Source organism: Agelaius phoeniceus, chromosome 1, assembly GCF_051311805.1.
Source record: "Agelaius phoeniceus isolate bAgePho1 chromosome 1, bAgePho1.hap1, whole genome shotgun sequence".
Lineage (NCBI taxonomy): Eukaryota > Metazoa > Chordata > Aves > Passeriformes > Icteridae > Agelaius > Agelaius phoeniceus.
The window spans coordinates 30,467,669-30,482,077 of record NC_135265.1 but is presented as its reverse complement, the minus strand read 5'-3'; the positions used below and the strand labels follow the sequence as shown (position 1 = coordinate 30,482,077).

Below are 14,409 nucleotides of genomic sequence, written 5' to 3'. Positions count from 1 at the left end.
AATTTTTGTCGTGGACCGCATGGATAAACTTCAATGGATTGCATACCTATAAATATTAAAAAATCATATTTGCACTAGAGGAATCCCACCCAAGTCCTTAAACTACAATTGTACTTACATATAATTTCCTTCAGTACGTCATTTATTGAATCCAAGCACCACATCACATCATCCAGAAACTCAAATTAAACCAAGTCAGATAGCAAATTACTTTGGGTTCCTCAAAGAGTTATGGAGACTCTTTAACAGCTTTTGGAACCCCTCCACGAGAGGTGGTTTCTAACACCTCCAAAAGACATTGCAAGTATTTTTTAAAAAATGAAAATTGTAACTTTCACAGCAAACGAAATTCTAGCTATATTCGCAACTCATCATTTCAATAAGGCTTCATAATTTATTATTTCTAAAGAAATCATAGTCTATTCAGGTGGTTTAAAACACAATTTTTGTATAGGTTTTCAGCTTTGTCAGGTGGCATACACTTTGAGGACGGCGTTTGTTCACAGCCGAAGGAGCAATATTGAAAATAGAGAAAACATGTCCTTGACCAGAAAGCTCAGCTACTGCCTGTCCCAAGTGGTTCCCTGACATGTCTGTGGTTGCTAATTTCCTGTGTGAGAGGGGCCAGAGCAGAGCTGTGGGTGTTAGTGCTCCAGCACAGAGCGGGGCTGCCTGGGCCCCGCAGTGCTGCCCCTCCTGCCCACGATGGTCAGGCACAGCAGCCCAAGCTGGGCACTGCATGCAGCAACAGGGAGCTGGAACGGAGAAGGACAGGGACCTTCTGCAGGTCCTTATGCCAGCCCAGGTCCAGCAAAGCCTTGGGGAAAGACCCCTCTGCTGTACCCCTCTTCTGGGCTGGCAGTGAGTGCCCTGGGCTGCACCAGCAGCTTGGGACGCCGGAGTGGCTTCCCAGGCTTCCTCTGGCAGGGCTAGAACCACACTGTAAGAGAAAGATCTGCTGGTAGAAGAGAAAGAAGAGAAAGTCCTGCCTGCCAGGGCTCTCACAGCAATAAATAAACAGTCCAGAACAGATCGTACTTTTGGACTGAAGGAAGGAGCCAACAACATCTAGAGCTGGTTTCCTTTTATTTACCAAAACACATTTATTCCGTAAATCTCAGCAAAATCCATGAAAAATAATAAATTACTTTTTTCCACTTACAGTCTTCAAAGCTTTGTATCTATAAAAAGTTCTGGGAAATCTGAGAAGCCTAGAGGGCAGGAAAATAATCTTGTTGAGAAGTGGGAGCCAATAGACAGTAGTGACTCATGGAGGCACAGTGCTGCAGAGCAGCTGAGAGTGAGGTGTCAATGAAGCCTGGAACCAAGTTTGCCAGGGGCTGTACCACAGGGCAATTTAAGGATGGTGGGGCCAGCTTCCAAAAAATGCAGAGAAAACCTTAGAGGGGTTGGAGGTGACAGTACTGGAAGAAGTTGAAGGCTTAGAAGTGAAAACACGGTCATTGGCCTGTTTGCAGCCAGTACAAACCACTGCAAGAAGTAATTCAGTAAATGTTTTCCCAGTTATATTATTATGCTTATGTTCCATAACAATGTCTTTACAGGAATACAAAGCTAAAAATGTGCAATGATGGAACAAAAGCAAACAACTGGCATGCAGATAACACTGGAGTAGTTTGTTCAATTGAGCAGTACCTAGAGCTCTGCTTTTAGGGAAGGGGGTGGGGGGAAAGTACATCTGCTGTGAATCAGCTTCTAGGACCAGAAGAATTATTTCCACAATTATGACTGTTTTGAAAAACACACACACAGAAACAAATCACCATGTCATATCTAGATTTCTTTAAATTACTGCATTGAAATTATCCAGAAATTGATTTTTGGCTGTCAGTCAAGACATAAGCCCAATGGACATTTGCAGGGTTTTTCCACTTATTCCTTTAACTGTTTGGCAGTGAAAGCTAATGCTCAGCACTCTAAGCCCCAAGAGTAGTTCTCTGCTCTGGTACTATGTGCTGCTTGAATGTGCAACTGAGATCCAGACTCAGTCCACACCAAATAGCAGTGTTAGGAGCCAAAAGTACCTCCCATCCATGAAAACAAGTGTTCTGCAAAGTTTTCCCATATTATTTACTGTAAATTGGTTTGGGTATTTGTGGTGGTGCATCTCCCCCCTCCAGGCCACACTATGACCTCTCTCTGTGATCTACTAATTAATTTTGTATTGATTTGCAGAGGCACATTGATCACATGTAAAAGTCTTTGGCAGAATTGCCAATAGAGGTTACAGGACTGGTGCTGAATTGCAGCTGTCACAGGAGCTGTGATCTCATCCCTTGCTCACACAGGAACTAAGGCAGAGCTGGGCAGACTAAGAACTTCATCAGCAACCTCATTTGTGCAGCATTCTGTAAAGTAATATTTAAAAGTCAGTCTCACTTTTCATAAATAAGCTACACATATGAATACTTACCTAGATCTGCTGCTGCATGACTCAGACAAAAGCAGCAGCTTGAGATTCCAAATGCCAGTTATTCTGTAACATCTTTCTCACTCTAGAAGTCTGTCTTTGACACATACTTTATTGTTGCCTTACTCTGCCCTACTTTTAGATAGTTATTACATTTCCTAATTTTGACTTAGATATTACTGTGTATACACAGTTAACCCATAGCTGTGTCTCCAAAACTGATCTTTAGAGTGGAGGAGAAAAATGGAAAGACTTTCCACCACCATGACCCTACAGACTAAGCTGGCTGAGTTCAGTGAGTGAGAGCACACTGGTTCAGTGAGGGGTGCAGAAGCATGTGCTCTACATTGCAGAGATTGAATTGAATATTTGGCTGGTACCTGCTGCTGCACAGGTCACTAGTTTGACTGCCAGGCAGCACAGATTGTGCCTGGGATGGAGCTCTGGCTTCACACTCCACTCATGTGTGGATGCTGAACAGAAGAAATCAAGGACAGGCAGCTGATCAGATGCACTTAGCAAGCAGGGACTGAATAGGAATACTGAAAGCATCCAGCTTGGTTTTACAAATTATTACAGTCATTTTCTTTCAGCATTAAACCTTAACAACATCTTTTTCACCAGGGCTGCCAATCTCTCTAGCAAAATCAACAAAGGCTGAAGTTCTGACCTTAAATATAGAGACAAATTGCTGAACATGATCCTGCTAAAGGGAATTCTCAGGTAGCTCAGCACTAATTTCAGTCTATTTGATTGACTGTCTACCACTTTACACCTTACAATAATAAACCTGTGCCATGAAAAACACAATCTCAGAACTTAAGAACACAATAGCTCAAAAATATTTCCATAATTTTGGAAAAATTCAATATTTTTAAGAACAGTAACCATACAGTTCATATAAACAAATACATGGGAGAAGAAGAAGCAAAAGAGGATTGCTTCTGATTCTCCTGCAAAAGCTATTCAAGGAGGAGGAAAAAGGTGATTCAGTTCATTCCTTCTTTATGCAAAGGTGATGAATAAAGGACTTTGCTTGTATTCATCAAGTTCAGTAAAATTATATCAAGCATCATGTCCAAAAAACCAGATATTTTAAAACTACAACTCCCAGCAGCAATAATCAGGTGGTTTAAACCATAGTTTTTAAATCAATAATTTTCTTTCCCGCTCAAAAAAAAGAAAGTTTGTTTTATTTGTTAATTACACTTCTCTACACAAAGTAACCCTTGTGTCTTCCTATTAGGTTCATTCCTATCTTCAAGCACCAGTGAACCCTGCCATTCTTTGGGAACAAAAGCACCTCCAGTTCCAGCTTTCATTGGTGGTTTCTTTTTTCACTGGACAAAAGCCAGACTCAAACTGTTGGAGGGGGTGTTAGCAGACACACACAAGCCACTATTTATTTCCAGTCCTCATACAAGACACCTGATACAAGCTAAGATGAAGAGAAATGCAAGGATTCAGTGTGTAAGCATGGGAACTTGCAAGAGAGAAAGTTGGAGGCCAGGCAGAAAAGCAGGGGGAGGGTGGAAACACAACATTTTGGTTTTCAGCTCAGAGGTTCCTCTCATTTTTTCCCAGGTGAATGTGCTGCTGCTGCTACACAGAGACCTGGGCAGCTCAGGTGTTCTGTGCTTAAATCACTGATTTTTAACTAACAAATTACAGGAAAAGGATCTTCAATCAGGAGAACTGGTCGTGGCTGGTGAGCAAGTATTTCTCATTCTTAACTCTCCTTTAGTAAAGCAATGAGGTTTTGTTCACAAATGCCTTACAAGCCTAGTTATACAAAAAGACAAATGATAGATGCATAGAGATTAGCTAGCAAATGTTTGTTCTGGCAGGGAATTGAAGGAAACCTATGTGGTCTTGGCTGTCCTTTTTTAATCTGAATCAAGTAAATAATATTGGAATATGCAGCATCAAAAATATGGAATATTAAATTTAAACTGCCTCCAGTTGCAGTTCCAAATCCCTCTTAATTTTCTATAGGATAATCAAGTAATAAGCTTCAGATGATTTTACCTGTGATTTAAAGAGATTAACATTTTGATTTTTTTATTAATACATCATGAAAGACTCCTTTCTACTACAAAATTGCAATGTATTTTTTCCTAGCTTTTGCATATTTTAATGTACAACTTCTTCTCCAGCCACCTGAATAGAATGAATTTCTTTAATTGAGATTGCCAGTTATTAGAAATGGAGTTTTAATTTGTTCACAAGACATTTAACTGCTAACAATGATTCTGTGATGTGAAGAGATCCATTAAAACAGTATTTTTCGTGCCTCTTTGTCCTAAAATGTATGAAGCATTTTCTTTTGCCATTGCTCAAGGTTGTATTTCCATACTAACATCAATTTTAAATGCAAGCTAGAGGTTTTCTTTATCAGTACAGGCACAAATGTCTTGGGAATTTTTTTTTTTTTTTTTTTTTTTTTTTTTTTTTTTTTTTTTTTTTTTTGCAAGGCAGGGGTGGAGGGATGTTGTTATTATTATTCATTTGGTTTGGGGTTTTTTTATTCAAGTCAAAGTAATTTCTCAGTGGGGCATCCTGGTAGCTCCTAAAGCTCAACCTCTGAAAAGTGGAATCTCCAGTAAGATGACTGAGAGGTATCCTGACCTACATGCATTACACTTTTTAAACTCAGTTGAAACCATCTGATATCCACCTGAGTATCAGATCTTTAATGCCTAGAAATGATTGTACTGGAATAAAGTAAACTTATCAATTAAAAACAGTATGGCTTTGTAATGCTTTTTATCAACTCTTGCTTTTGTTCTCTGACGTTTATCAATGTAAGAAGTTACTGAATTTCTTATCATGATCTTGGTCAGGAAGAGAATACTCACCAGACAGAAACACAGAAGAATTGTTTTATTCAGAAGGAGTTAAGCTGAAATTCAGTGTAAAATATGAAACAAAGAATGGGAATTTTTTTAAGTAGACACTTAAAAAATTACTGCAATTTCAACATTTTGGAAGGATTGGACAATTTAAAGAGCATTATACTTGGGGCAAATTCTTGCCAATCTTCCTACTTAATTAAGAAGGATATTATGATACATCTTTTCACAAAAAAGCTCCAATGTAAAAAAGAAATAAAAATCCCATGCTGTTACGTATCACTGAAATGAAAAAACCCGGAGCAGTGTCTTGAAATTGCTGTGATCCAGTATTACAGCACTGTACTAGTTCATGAGAATCACATGAGAACAGTACCCTGCAGCCTCATTTTCACTGCTGAAAGTAGCATTGCACAGCAAAATTAAGCACTTCCAGTTTGCATTTTCCTCACAAAGGCAAGCATTTCTAGAAAAAAACCAGAAGTGTCTCTGAAGTACAGATTGTTAGGATGCCACTAACATATTGATCTATGCTGCACCAAGTGACAAATCCATGTGACTAAAGCTGTTTCTTTGTTTCCCAGTTTCCTTGCATTGGAAGGGAAATAATGCTCCATTCTACACTGGCCTTGTCCCTCTTGCTAATTGCAGTCACTTCCAACCTTGCCATGGCAATTAAAAAGGAAAAACGAGCACCTCAGACCCTGTCAAGAGGTATTGTATGTTCACTGAATGTAGTTACCTCCTCACCTTACCATATAGACCAACAAATATGTTTCTTTTGAATGTGCATTTATAGAATGCACACACATATATATTTATAAAACATACATAGAATGCACATATAGACTTACTGAGGTGTGTTTTCTTTAGTGTTAAGTAATGCTGTAATTAATATATGTTCTCATTCCAGATAATTTGACCCCATCAGTTTATTAAGCATATGACTGAGGGCCTCATGTAACCTGTATATTTTGTATAATTCATAGTGATCTAACAGAAGCAAATAACCTAAACTGAGTCTCTTAAATCAAGATGTACGTATAGGACTGTCAGTGAAAAAATATTCTTTGACAGACCCATTTGAAATATGTATTCTTATTGTAACCTACCATAACATCAGTTGCTATGGAACACATTTTCTACAGACTCATTTTTGTACACACAACAGTTTGAACCACTGGTGGGGTTTCCTGCATGACTTTTTTTTTTGCTTTTCATCAGATATCCACTGCAAAGCATGACTGTGTGTAATTCACTTCCCTATGGTGCATAATTTTCAACCTGGATATTAAATAAAGACCTTGTTTTAATTTATTTATATCTAATCAATCCTTAGAAATACAAGCAGAAAAATAGCTTAGCAAGCTCTTTTTCCCTTCCCCATCTTTCTCCTCCTTTTGGGACTATTCAACAACAACAAAAAAATCCCTTCATCTCTCTTCCTAACCTCTTCTGCAGGCCATGTAATGCCTGCAGATCCCACAGGATCTGAGTTTTCCCTATCCTAGCAAAATTGCACATCTCTCAGACATTCATCTGAGCCTAATTGCTCAGAGATCATTTGACAAAATCATGCACCACCTGGACTAGCCTAAGAGAAATTTCAAAACACTTTTTGCAAGCAGTGTCCCTGGGGAAATGTTATTATCAATCTGGGATCTGTTGCTTAGTTTGCCTAGATCAGGATTTATTTTTTCCCAGTAAGCCTAAATGGACAAAAAAGATAACAAAATCTTTTACATTATGTCAGATTTGGAAAAAAGCAAAGCAAAACAAAACAAAAAAAAAAACAGCAAGCAAACTACAAAGTACTCACAGAAAACAGATATAACTTTTCTATTTCAGGTCTATCGGGATGCCTTGAGCACTTTCCCAGTAATTTTCACAGACCATGGGAAAATGCTTAAATGTGCTGCAAAATGCCCCAGATTGCTGACTCCTGTGTGCAGTTACCTGCATCAGGAGCTGCCAGCAGCCAGGGTTGGGAAGGCACTGGTCAGCATGCCAGAGTCCCACCACCACCCAGACAGACCTGTGTACTGAAACAAGACATGATCTACAAGCATCACAAGCAATTGTCCTGTGAGAAATCCAACAGCAAATCTGGGCTGGGCAAAGCACTGTCCAGACAGCACAGAAGAAACAGAGCTTTAACCTGGCCCAGGTCCAGAAACTGTTCTACAATTCCCATGAGAATTGTAGAGCAATTCCCATGAATGGAACCACACTGCCTAGGATACAGGGATCTACTATGCAAGGGCTGGCATCCTTGGAAACTGAAGGCATAAAACCAAGAAGACCATTTGATTTTTGAGATCTGTATGTCCCCAGCTATGGATGAGCTATGGAGCTGATGTTTGTTAGGATTTTGTTTCAGTGGAGATTTTTATTTAACAGCCATTCCTTTACTGAATTCTTAATTAAATGAAGGCTTGCAACTTCAGGGATTAAAGTTACTTTGGAGTTAAGTGTATATTCCAAGACTGTTCTAATTGTATTCATATTAAAGCTGATCTTATTTGAGCTGTCATATTTTATTTTTCTCTTCTTATATGCCAGCTTCTCTTTAAGTCCCAGGGTCTACATTAAATACTGGGCAGACAATATGAAGATAGAAAGGACTAGGGTGCTGATTTAGGAACCTCTGAGCATTTAGAAAGATAAGATAACTTAAAGTCTGTCAAAGGACTTGAAGTGGATATACAACCAGATTATATTTTTTGGGCAGGATTGGATTGTTTGGTTGAGATTTTTTAACCTTTTAGTGTGTCTATCAGGAGATGTGAAATTAACATATCCACAATGTTAGAGAACTGTCAACTAAAAACCCCAGATTTTATTTGCATACAAAAGTTAATGCACAAAAACAAAAAAGAAAAAAGATAAAAAAACGTATTTGTTATGAGTTACTTGCCTGGTCAGCAGCTAGTCCTTTTGCTTTATTTCTAGGGTGGGGAGATGAAATTACATGGGTGCAAACTTATGAAGAAGGGCTTTATCAAGCAAAGAAAAGGTAAGAGATTAAAAAGTAGCATGAAGACAAAGTTGTTACTTGGTCTTGCCAGAATACACAATAATGAGAGGGAGCAAAGAAACACCATGAGAGCTGATCTGCAGACCACCCAGTTAAATAAAACAGACTCTGTCTATAAACAAAAGGACTTCTAGGACTCATGACTCTGAAGTAACATAATGTAATGCTGTCATTTCTTTGCCACAAAAGAGATGTTGTCATTTAAATTATCAATCATAAATAGATACCATAATTTTTTAACTACATCTATTGTGTTTTAATATCATGTACTTCTGATTACTTCCTTGAAATCTGTTACATGTACTCTTGCATGGTGATCTACTGCCTTTGATGTTTCCCCCAACACTTTCTTAGTTGGAATATGTTCATGATATATTTTCTCACTATCTTGATAGAAATGGAAGTTCTAAGCTGTCTTCTCTGAGACTCAGCTGCAAATATATTTGAGAATTCATAACAATATTTATTTAAATATCTTTTACAGTTCATTGTAGATCATAATAGTGTAGCATGAGCTATTGCTCAATTGAAGGCAAATTTTATGTAAAACAAAAGACAACTAATTTCATGTACCCTGTGTGAAAATGGTTAGAAATTGACAACTCCTGATATTGAAAGCAGACCCAGCATTAATAACCCACCTGCTGAACTGTAAATATTGTTTAAAAATATGGGAGGAAATGCACAGAATTTGTTTATGTTTTGACATCCAAAATATAAAATTTTAACATTTTATCAAACTATTTACAGAAGATAAGTAACATCCCATATAGCTGTTCAAGAAATCTTAAAACACAAGAAACTTTTCATGGAAAGTATTTGATGATAAACCCAATATTACCAAATCTATTTTATTCTAATTCATGTACATAATTTTTATTCTCTTAACCCTGGAGAAATTCACACCTAAGCAACATTAAATACCTATTCAACCTGATTATTTACTGCCTGGGAATGAAATTATGGTGGATCTGTTGTTTCTTTCTTCCAGAATTTCTTACTATAGACAGCCTATCTAGACATAGAAACTCTGTTTCTCTATTTCTTTCTTTTATGAAGAGCTTATGCTCTTTTCCGTCGCTCAGAAATTTCTATAATATTTTACAGAATGTTTATGTGGTTTTACTGTGGGTTAACATAAGATTAAATGCAATTTGCCTTTTTCAGTCAGCTAGTAAAATCATCCATCTGAATACATGTCAAATGACCTAACTACATCTTTTATTATTATTAATAAAGTAACAAGCCACTGATGGTAATTCATCATTTGGAAGACTGTCAATACTGCCAAGGTAATTTTGATTTTTTGTGTGTTAAAATCTTGTGAATATTTTTATAAGAAACTGAACCTATCTATATATTAACATTGCACTTACTGAAAATTATTCAGAAAAACAGGTAAATGAAAAGTGAAAAATTTATTACCATTATTTACAAAAACTCCACTATGAAACTACGCAATAATGAACATGAAAAATTCTCACTGCTGCTGTACTGCTATCCCAAATGCAGCACTCAGTTTAAATTAAGAGGCACAGATTGGCTACTGACTCATTGAACAGAATTAATATTGTTTAGCTCTCCTGAAATGGTAACTAAAGAAGGAAGCAAGGACAGGGCTGCTGAAATTGATCTAACAAGAATTTTCTGAGAATAATGCACTTTTGTCAAACCAAGACATGGTATCCATTGAGACAACAGGCTTCATAAATAACAGAAGAGAGCTTCCATTTTCATAGCCAGAGGTTGCCCTGCCACAGGCCAAAAAGCCCCCAAAAGCAGAGATAGAGGCCTGAAGTGTCTCCTCAGGAATGTGAATCAGCAGAGACAGGAACAATGTGGCCCAGTCTCTGGCCAGTGTGGTGCCCAAGCACAGATGGAAAGGCAGCGTTTGAGATGGATTTCAAAGTGATCCTGTCTTTTCTAGCACTGAAGAAAGCTTTCGCAGAAAATGAAGAAATACAGGAAATGGCCCAAAATAACTTCATTATGCTGAACCTCATGGTATGAAGGGTTTGGGGCAATTTGACTGTATCGTTTCATGGTCTGTGTTTTCTCTTTCTTTGCCTTGTTTTTTATGTCATTTTAGATAATTTATCTGACATTTTAGTTATTTAAGTAGAGGCAATTGTGCATGTGTATCCACACACGAGTAGTACCTATCTGGTTTTGTCTTCTGGTAAAAGGTAATTCACAGGTGGTACTATTTCAGCAAAATTTACAGAAACATTTTAACAACTAGCCTTAATTTTTATACCAGCATGAAACCACAGATAAAAACCTGTCACCTGATGGACAATATGTGCCTCGAATCATGTTTGTAGGTATGTAAAATATTTATGTATCATTGAAGTTGTTATATCTGAATTATGCCACTGTTGACCTGTGGGGACATCAAAGTGATTCATTTTGCCAAAAGAAAATCTCTCTGCCTTTGTTGTATACTTTGACTCTTGTAAACTTCCTCAGATTACAGATATATCCTGGAGGGTACTAATTTGGGCTTGAGAGCAGGACGTTTAAAACTTTGTTATTATCTGAGTTTTTGCTCTCCATGCTTCTTTCTAGTGCTGTTACAAGACAAAGTTTAATAAAAAAAGTCAAATATCTGACTGAATGTAGATGGCTATAAAGTGGACATTACCACAGAATAAATCAATAGTCAGTGGCATCTAAGGATTTATCCCATTTTAAAGCTGACTTCTGGAATGTACCAAATTAATTATGCCCCAGAGTTCCTGTTCCTCCTCACTCACTGTACAGGGAGCCTGGAGTGACTCCGTGATGGCATTCAGAGTCCAGCCCACACTCAGACAAAGAGCAGTGTAGTTTCAGCAATTGGTAAATTAATAATAAACTTGGAAGGGTAACTGAGAGAAGAGATGTTCTCAACAACTTATTTCCACTCTGGGAACATTAGTAATCAGAAGATTTTCATTCTGAAGGGTCTAGGTAAGTCATATATTGCCATAGATAGGCATGACCCCCACTTTGCGTGCATCTGATTAGATTAACTTCTTCTGTTGTAAACTCAGAACCTGTAAAACAGGATATTTTTCTTTAAATATGAATGTGTAACCTAGCACTTAAAAATAGCTGTGTACTATAAAAATGAGCATTAGCTTTTGTTCAGGATTTCTCCAAGTAAAGAGCAGTTGTTTGGAACAGAGCATAACGGCCTCGTAATTGCTGCACTGATGGAATCAGAAGCAGGGCTGCCAAAGTAATGCCACACCATCACCCTCAGCTGCTGTGGGAATGGAAGGCAGTGTTTGACCCAAACCCTTTTTCAGACCCATCTCTCACGGTAAGAGCTGATATCACAGGAAGATACTCCAACCGGCTGTACACGTACGAGCCGCAGGACATGATGTTCCGTAAGTGCCCCTTTGCCCTTTGTATTTCACACTGTAAGCAGCCAGATAGCCCCATCCTGATCACTTGTGCTTGAGAATCCATTAGGATCTCAAAGTAAAGAATAAATTCCTTGTGAGAGCATTTGCAATAAATTATAATGGTCTAACCTGTTCTAGCAAACAAACATGCATTGTCCCGTTGAATTTATTGGGACTATTCAAGTAAGAAGAATTGAAAGATCAAGGGTGAGAACCTTCAGGATCAAGATCTGAGCAGTTTTATGGAGAATGGTGAAAGTCACTCAAAAGTATCTGACTGTACAATGTAAACAGCCAGTGGTGGGAGGGAATCAGTAAAGAAATGCAGGTGGTTGTGTCCATACCCCTAACAGCCATATATCAGAAAGGAATGTGATTTTTCAGGTTGAGCCAGTTCTTACTCTATGCCATCTATTTGACACCAATGCAGTATCTCACCACAAATACACACTTCACATCTGATTACCAGCTTGCTGTTGAGAAATGGGGAGTTGAAAGGATTCTTGTCAAATCCCTTAAGTTAAACATTTTGATTAATGAAATTTTTTACTTTCTGTCTTAGTACCAATCTCTAAAATAAAATGTGTGACCATAAATCAATTTCATTGTGAATAATTTACTAAATCTAACTAGGTGGGGTTTTTTTAATTGTACAAATGTACTTCTAATACATTTTCACAGTTCTTTTTTATTTTCTTTCAGTAATAGAGAACATGAAGAAAGCACTACGCCTCATTCAGACAGAACTGTAACCAGTAACAGTGAAATGACCAGAACCTCTACGAGGTGAAGCTGCACCTCTCTGACTCTACTTGCAAGATGAACTTTTACAAAGCAGATTTGGTATATCAGATTTCATAAGAAATGTTTATGTGCAACTTGGAGAACAAAAATAAAAGACTAAAGCACCCATTTGGAAAACATGAGGAGAAATATATTAAACACTTTGCAATTAATTATCTAAATAACTGAAAACTATGTTTTTAAGTGCAGCAAATTCAAGCTGTACTTTAGCAACCAATTATGACTCACTTAGGTGAGTTATGACTTCTGAAGAGGAGTTATAAACAACCTTTTTGATGACTATTTGCAATTTATTACATGAGTTAATATCTGCATCTTGCCTCCTCATTTTAACTTTTATTGCAAGAAGCTTATTAATTGTTAGTGTACCCCTGCTTTATACAGTCATTTTTCATTAAAGGAAAAGAAACTTTGCTGTAAAAGCAGACCAGAAAGCTCATACTATAAATTTTGGAATAAATTTTCCTAGGGGGAAAAAACACCAAAATGAACCCACAAAAACAAACAAATAAATAAACAAATAAACAAAACCACCCCACAACAACTGAGTTCTGGGCTTAGCTTTCCTTTGTATAATCCTTTAATTTTTGTTGTGGTAGCTGAAAATGGAAGAGACTGAGTATGCAGTCTCAGTGAGGTGATAATAATCAAAAGGCAGCTACATGTTTTGCTGCAATAAAGATACAATGAAGCAAGAGAGATGGAAGGAGATAGACCCAGAGCTCCAAACCTGAGGCTAAGTGATGTTTGTGAATTCTGGCATGAGAAAAATGAGGAGGTCTATCCTAGCTCTATGGCATTTTAATGTCCTTTCAGTCATGGGAAGCTCATCCCAGGCCATTCCCTCTTTTTCTGCAGCATTCCGCCATAAATTTGGCAGCTTATTGAGGGAATCTGGACATACAAAATCTTGGCAAAATTTTCACAGGATTACTGTATGCAAGGGCGGACACCTGTTTTCAGTAAAAAGCTAAAGTCAGTTGAAATGGTTTACTATCCCAGCCATGCAGGTTTTTGTTAGGGAAAAATAGTCAGCAATTCAGCTGCAGCAGGAGCATGTATGTTATGTTACATGTAAGGAACTGTATCATTTTTTTGTGCCACTTGTGTTTGCTTGATGCTGCCTCTGCACCCCAAAGATCCCTGCAGGAAAGCTTTGCTAATTCACAATACCTAGTATTAATATGTCATGAGTGAGTTATATTGCATATATCCATATGTTCATAACTATGTAAAATTTGAATATAAGCATATATTCAACAGAGTAGAGATTAATGACCTGACCGAAGAAAAAAAAACTTATTTCAGTAATTAGAAATGTATTGTCTTTACAATCAGCATGATCTTTTTAACCTATGGGAAAAATGCTAGAAGTAAAATTAAACTGAAAATCTCATTCCTTTGATTTGTGCTGACCTCTACTCATTTATATCTTTATCTGCTCCAGATTTGGCAAGATATCCCTGTGTGTGGTCATACCCTCTTTCAAGCATGCCAGAGATATTCTGGAGAAAGGAATGCAAACTAGCTGCCAGAGATGACCCAGGGTAGCCACGGCAGCCATTCATCTTCCTTTTCTCCGGGCTAAACAACCCCAGTACCCTCAGCGACTCCTCATGGAGCTTTGTGCTCCAGACCCTCCACCAGCTCCATTGCCCTTCCCTGGACACGCTCCTGCCTTATTGGCCTTCCCCCAACCCTTACCCATAAACATCAACCCTGCCATCACTATCACCAAGCTCTAGGCCATCCAAACTCCCCAACATACAGGGCCACCCCTTCCTTGCCTGTCCCACTGGAAGAGTTTAGAGCCATCCAGTGCAGCACTCCAGTTGTGCCAGTCAGCCCACCATGTTTCCATGATGGCAACCTGCACCAGTTTTCCTGATT

The 14,409-nt window shown here is 38.0% G+C and overlaps 1 protein-coding gene across 1 annotated transcript; it reads left to right on the top strand.

Moving 5' to 3' along the window:
* Positions 1-3,833: 3,833 nt before the first annotated feature.
* Positions 3,834-13,795, top strand: AGR3 (anterior gradient 3, protein disulphide isomerase family member). The gene is made up of 9 exons (XM_054636700.2): positions 3,834-3,901; positions 4,016-4,139; positions 5,868-5,997; positions 8,236-8,299; positions 9,560-9,612; positions 10,248-10,324; positions 10,581-10,644; positions 11,614-11,697; positions 12,418-13,795. Exons 3-9 carry the CDS (start codon positions 5,892-5,894, stop codon positions 12,465-12,467), a joined length of 498 nt encoding a protein of 165 aa, XP_054492675.1. The 5' UTR covers positions 3,834-3,901; positions 4,016-4,139; positions 5,868-5,891; the 3' UTR covers positions 12,468-13,795.
* Positions 13,796-14,409: the final 614 nt, after the last annotated feature.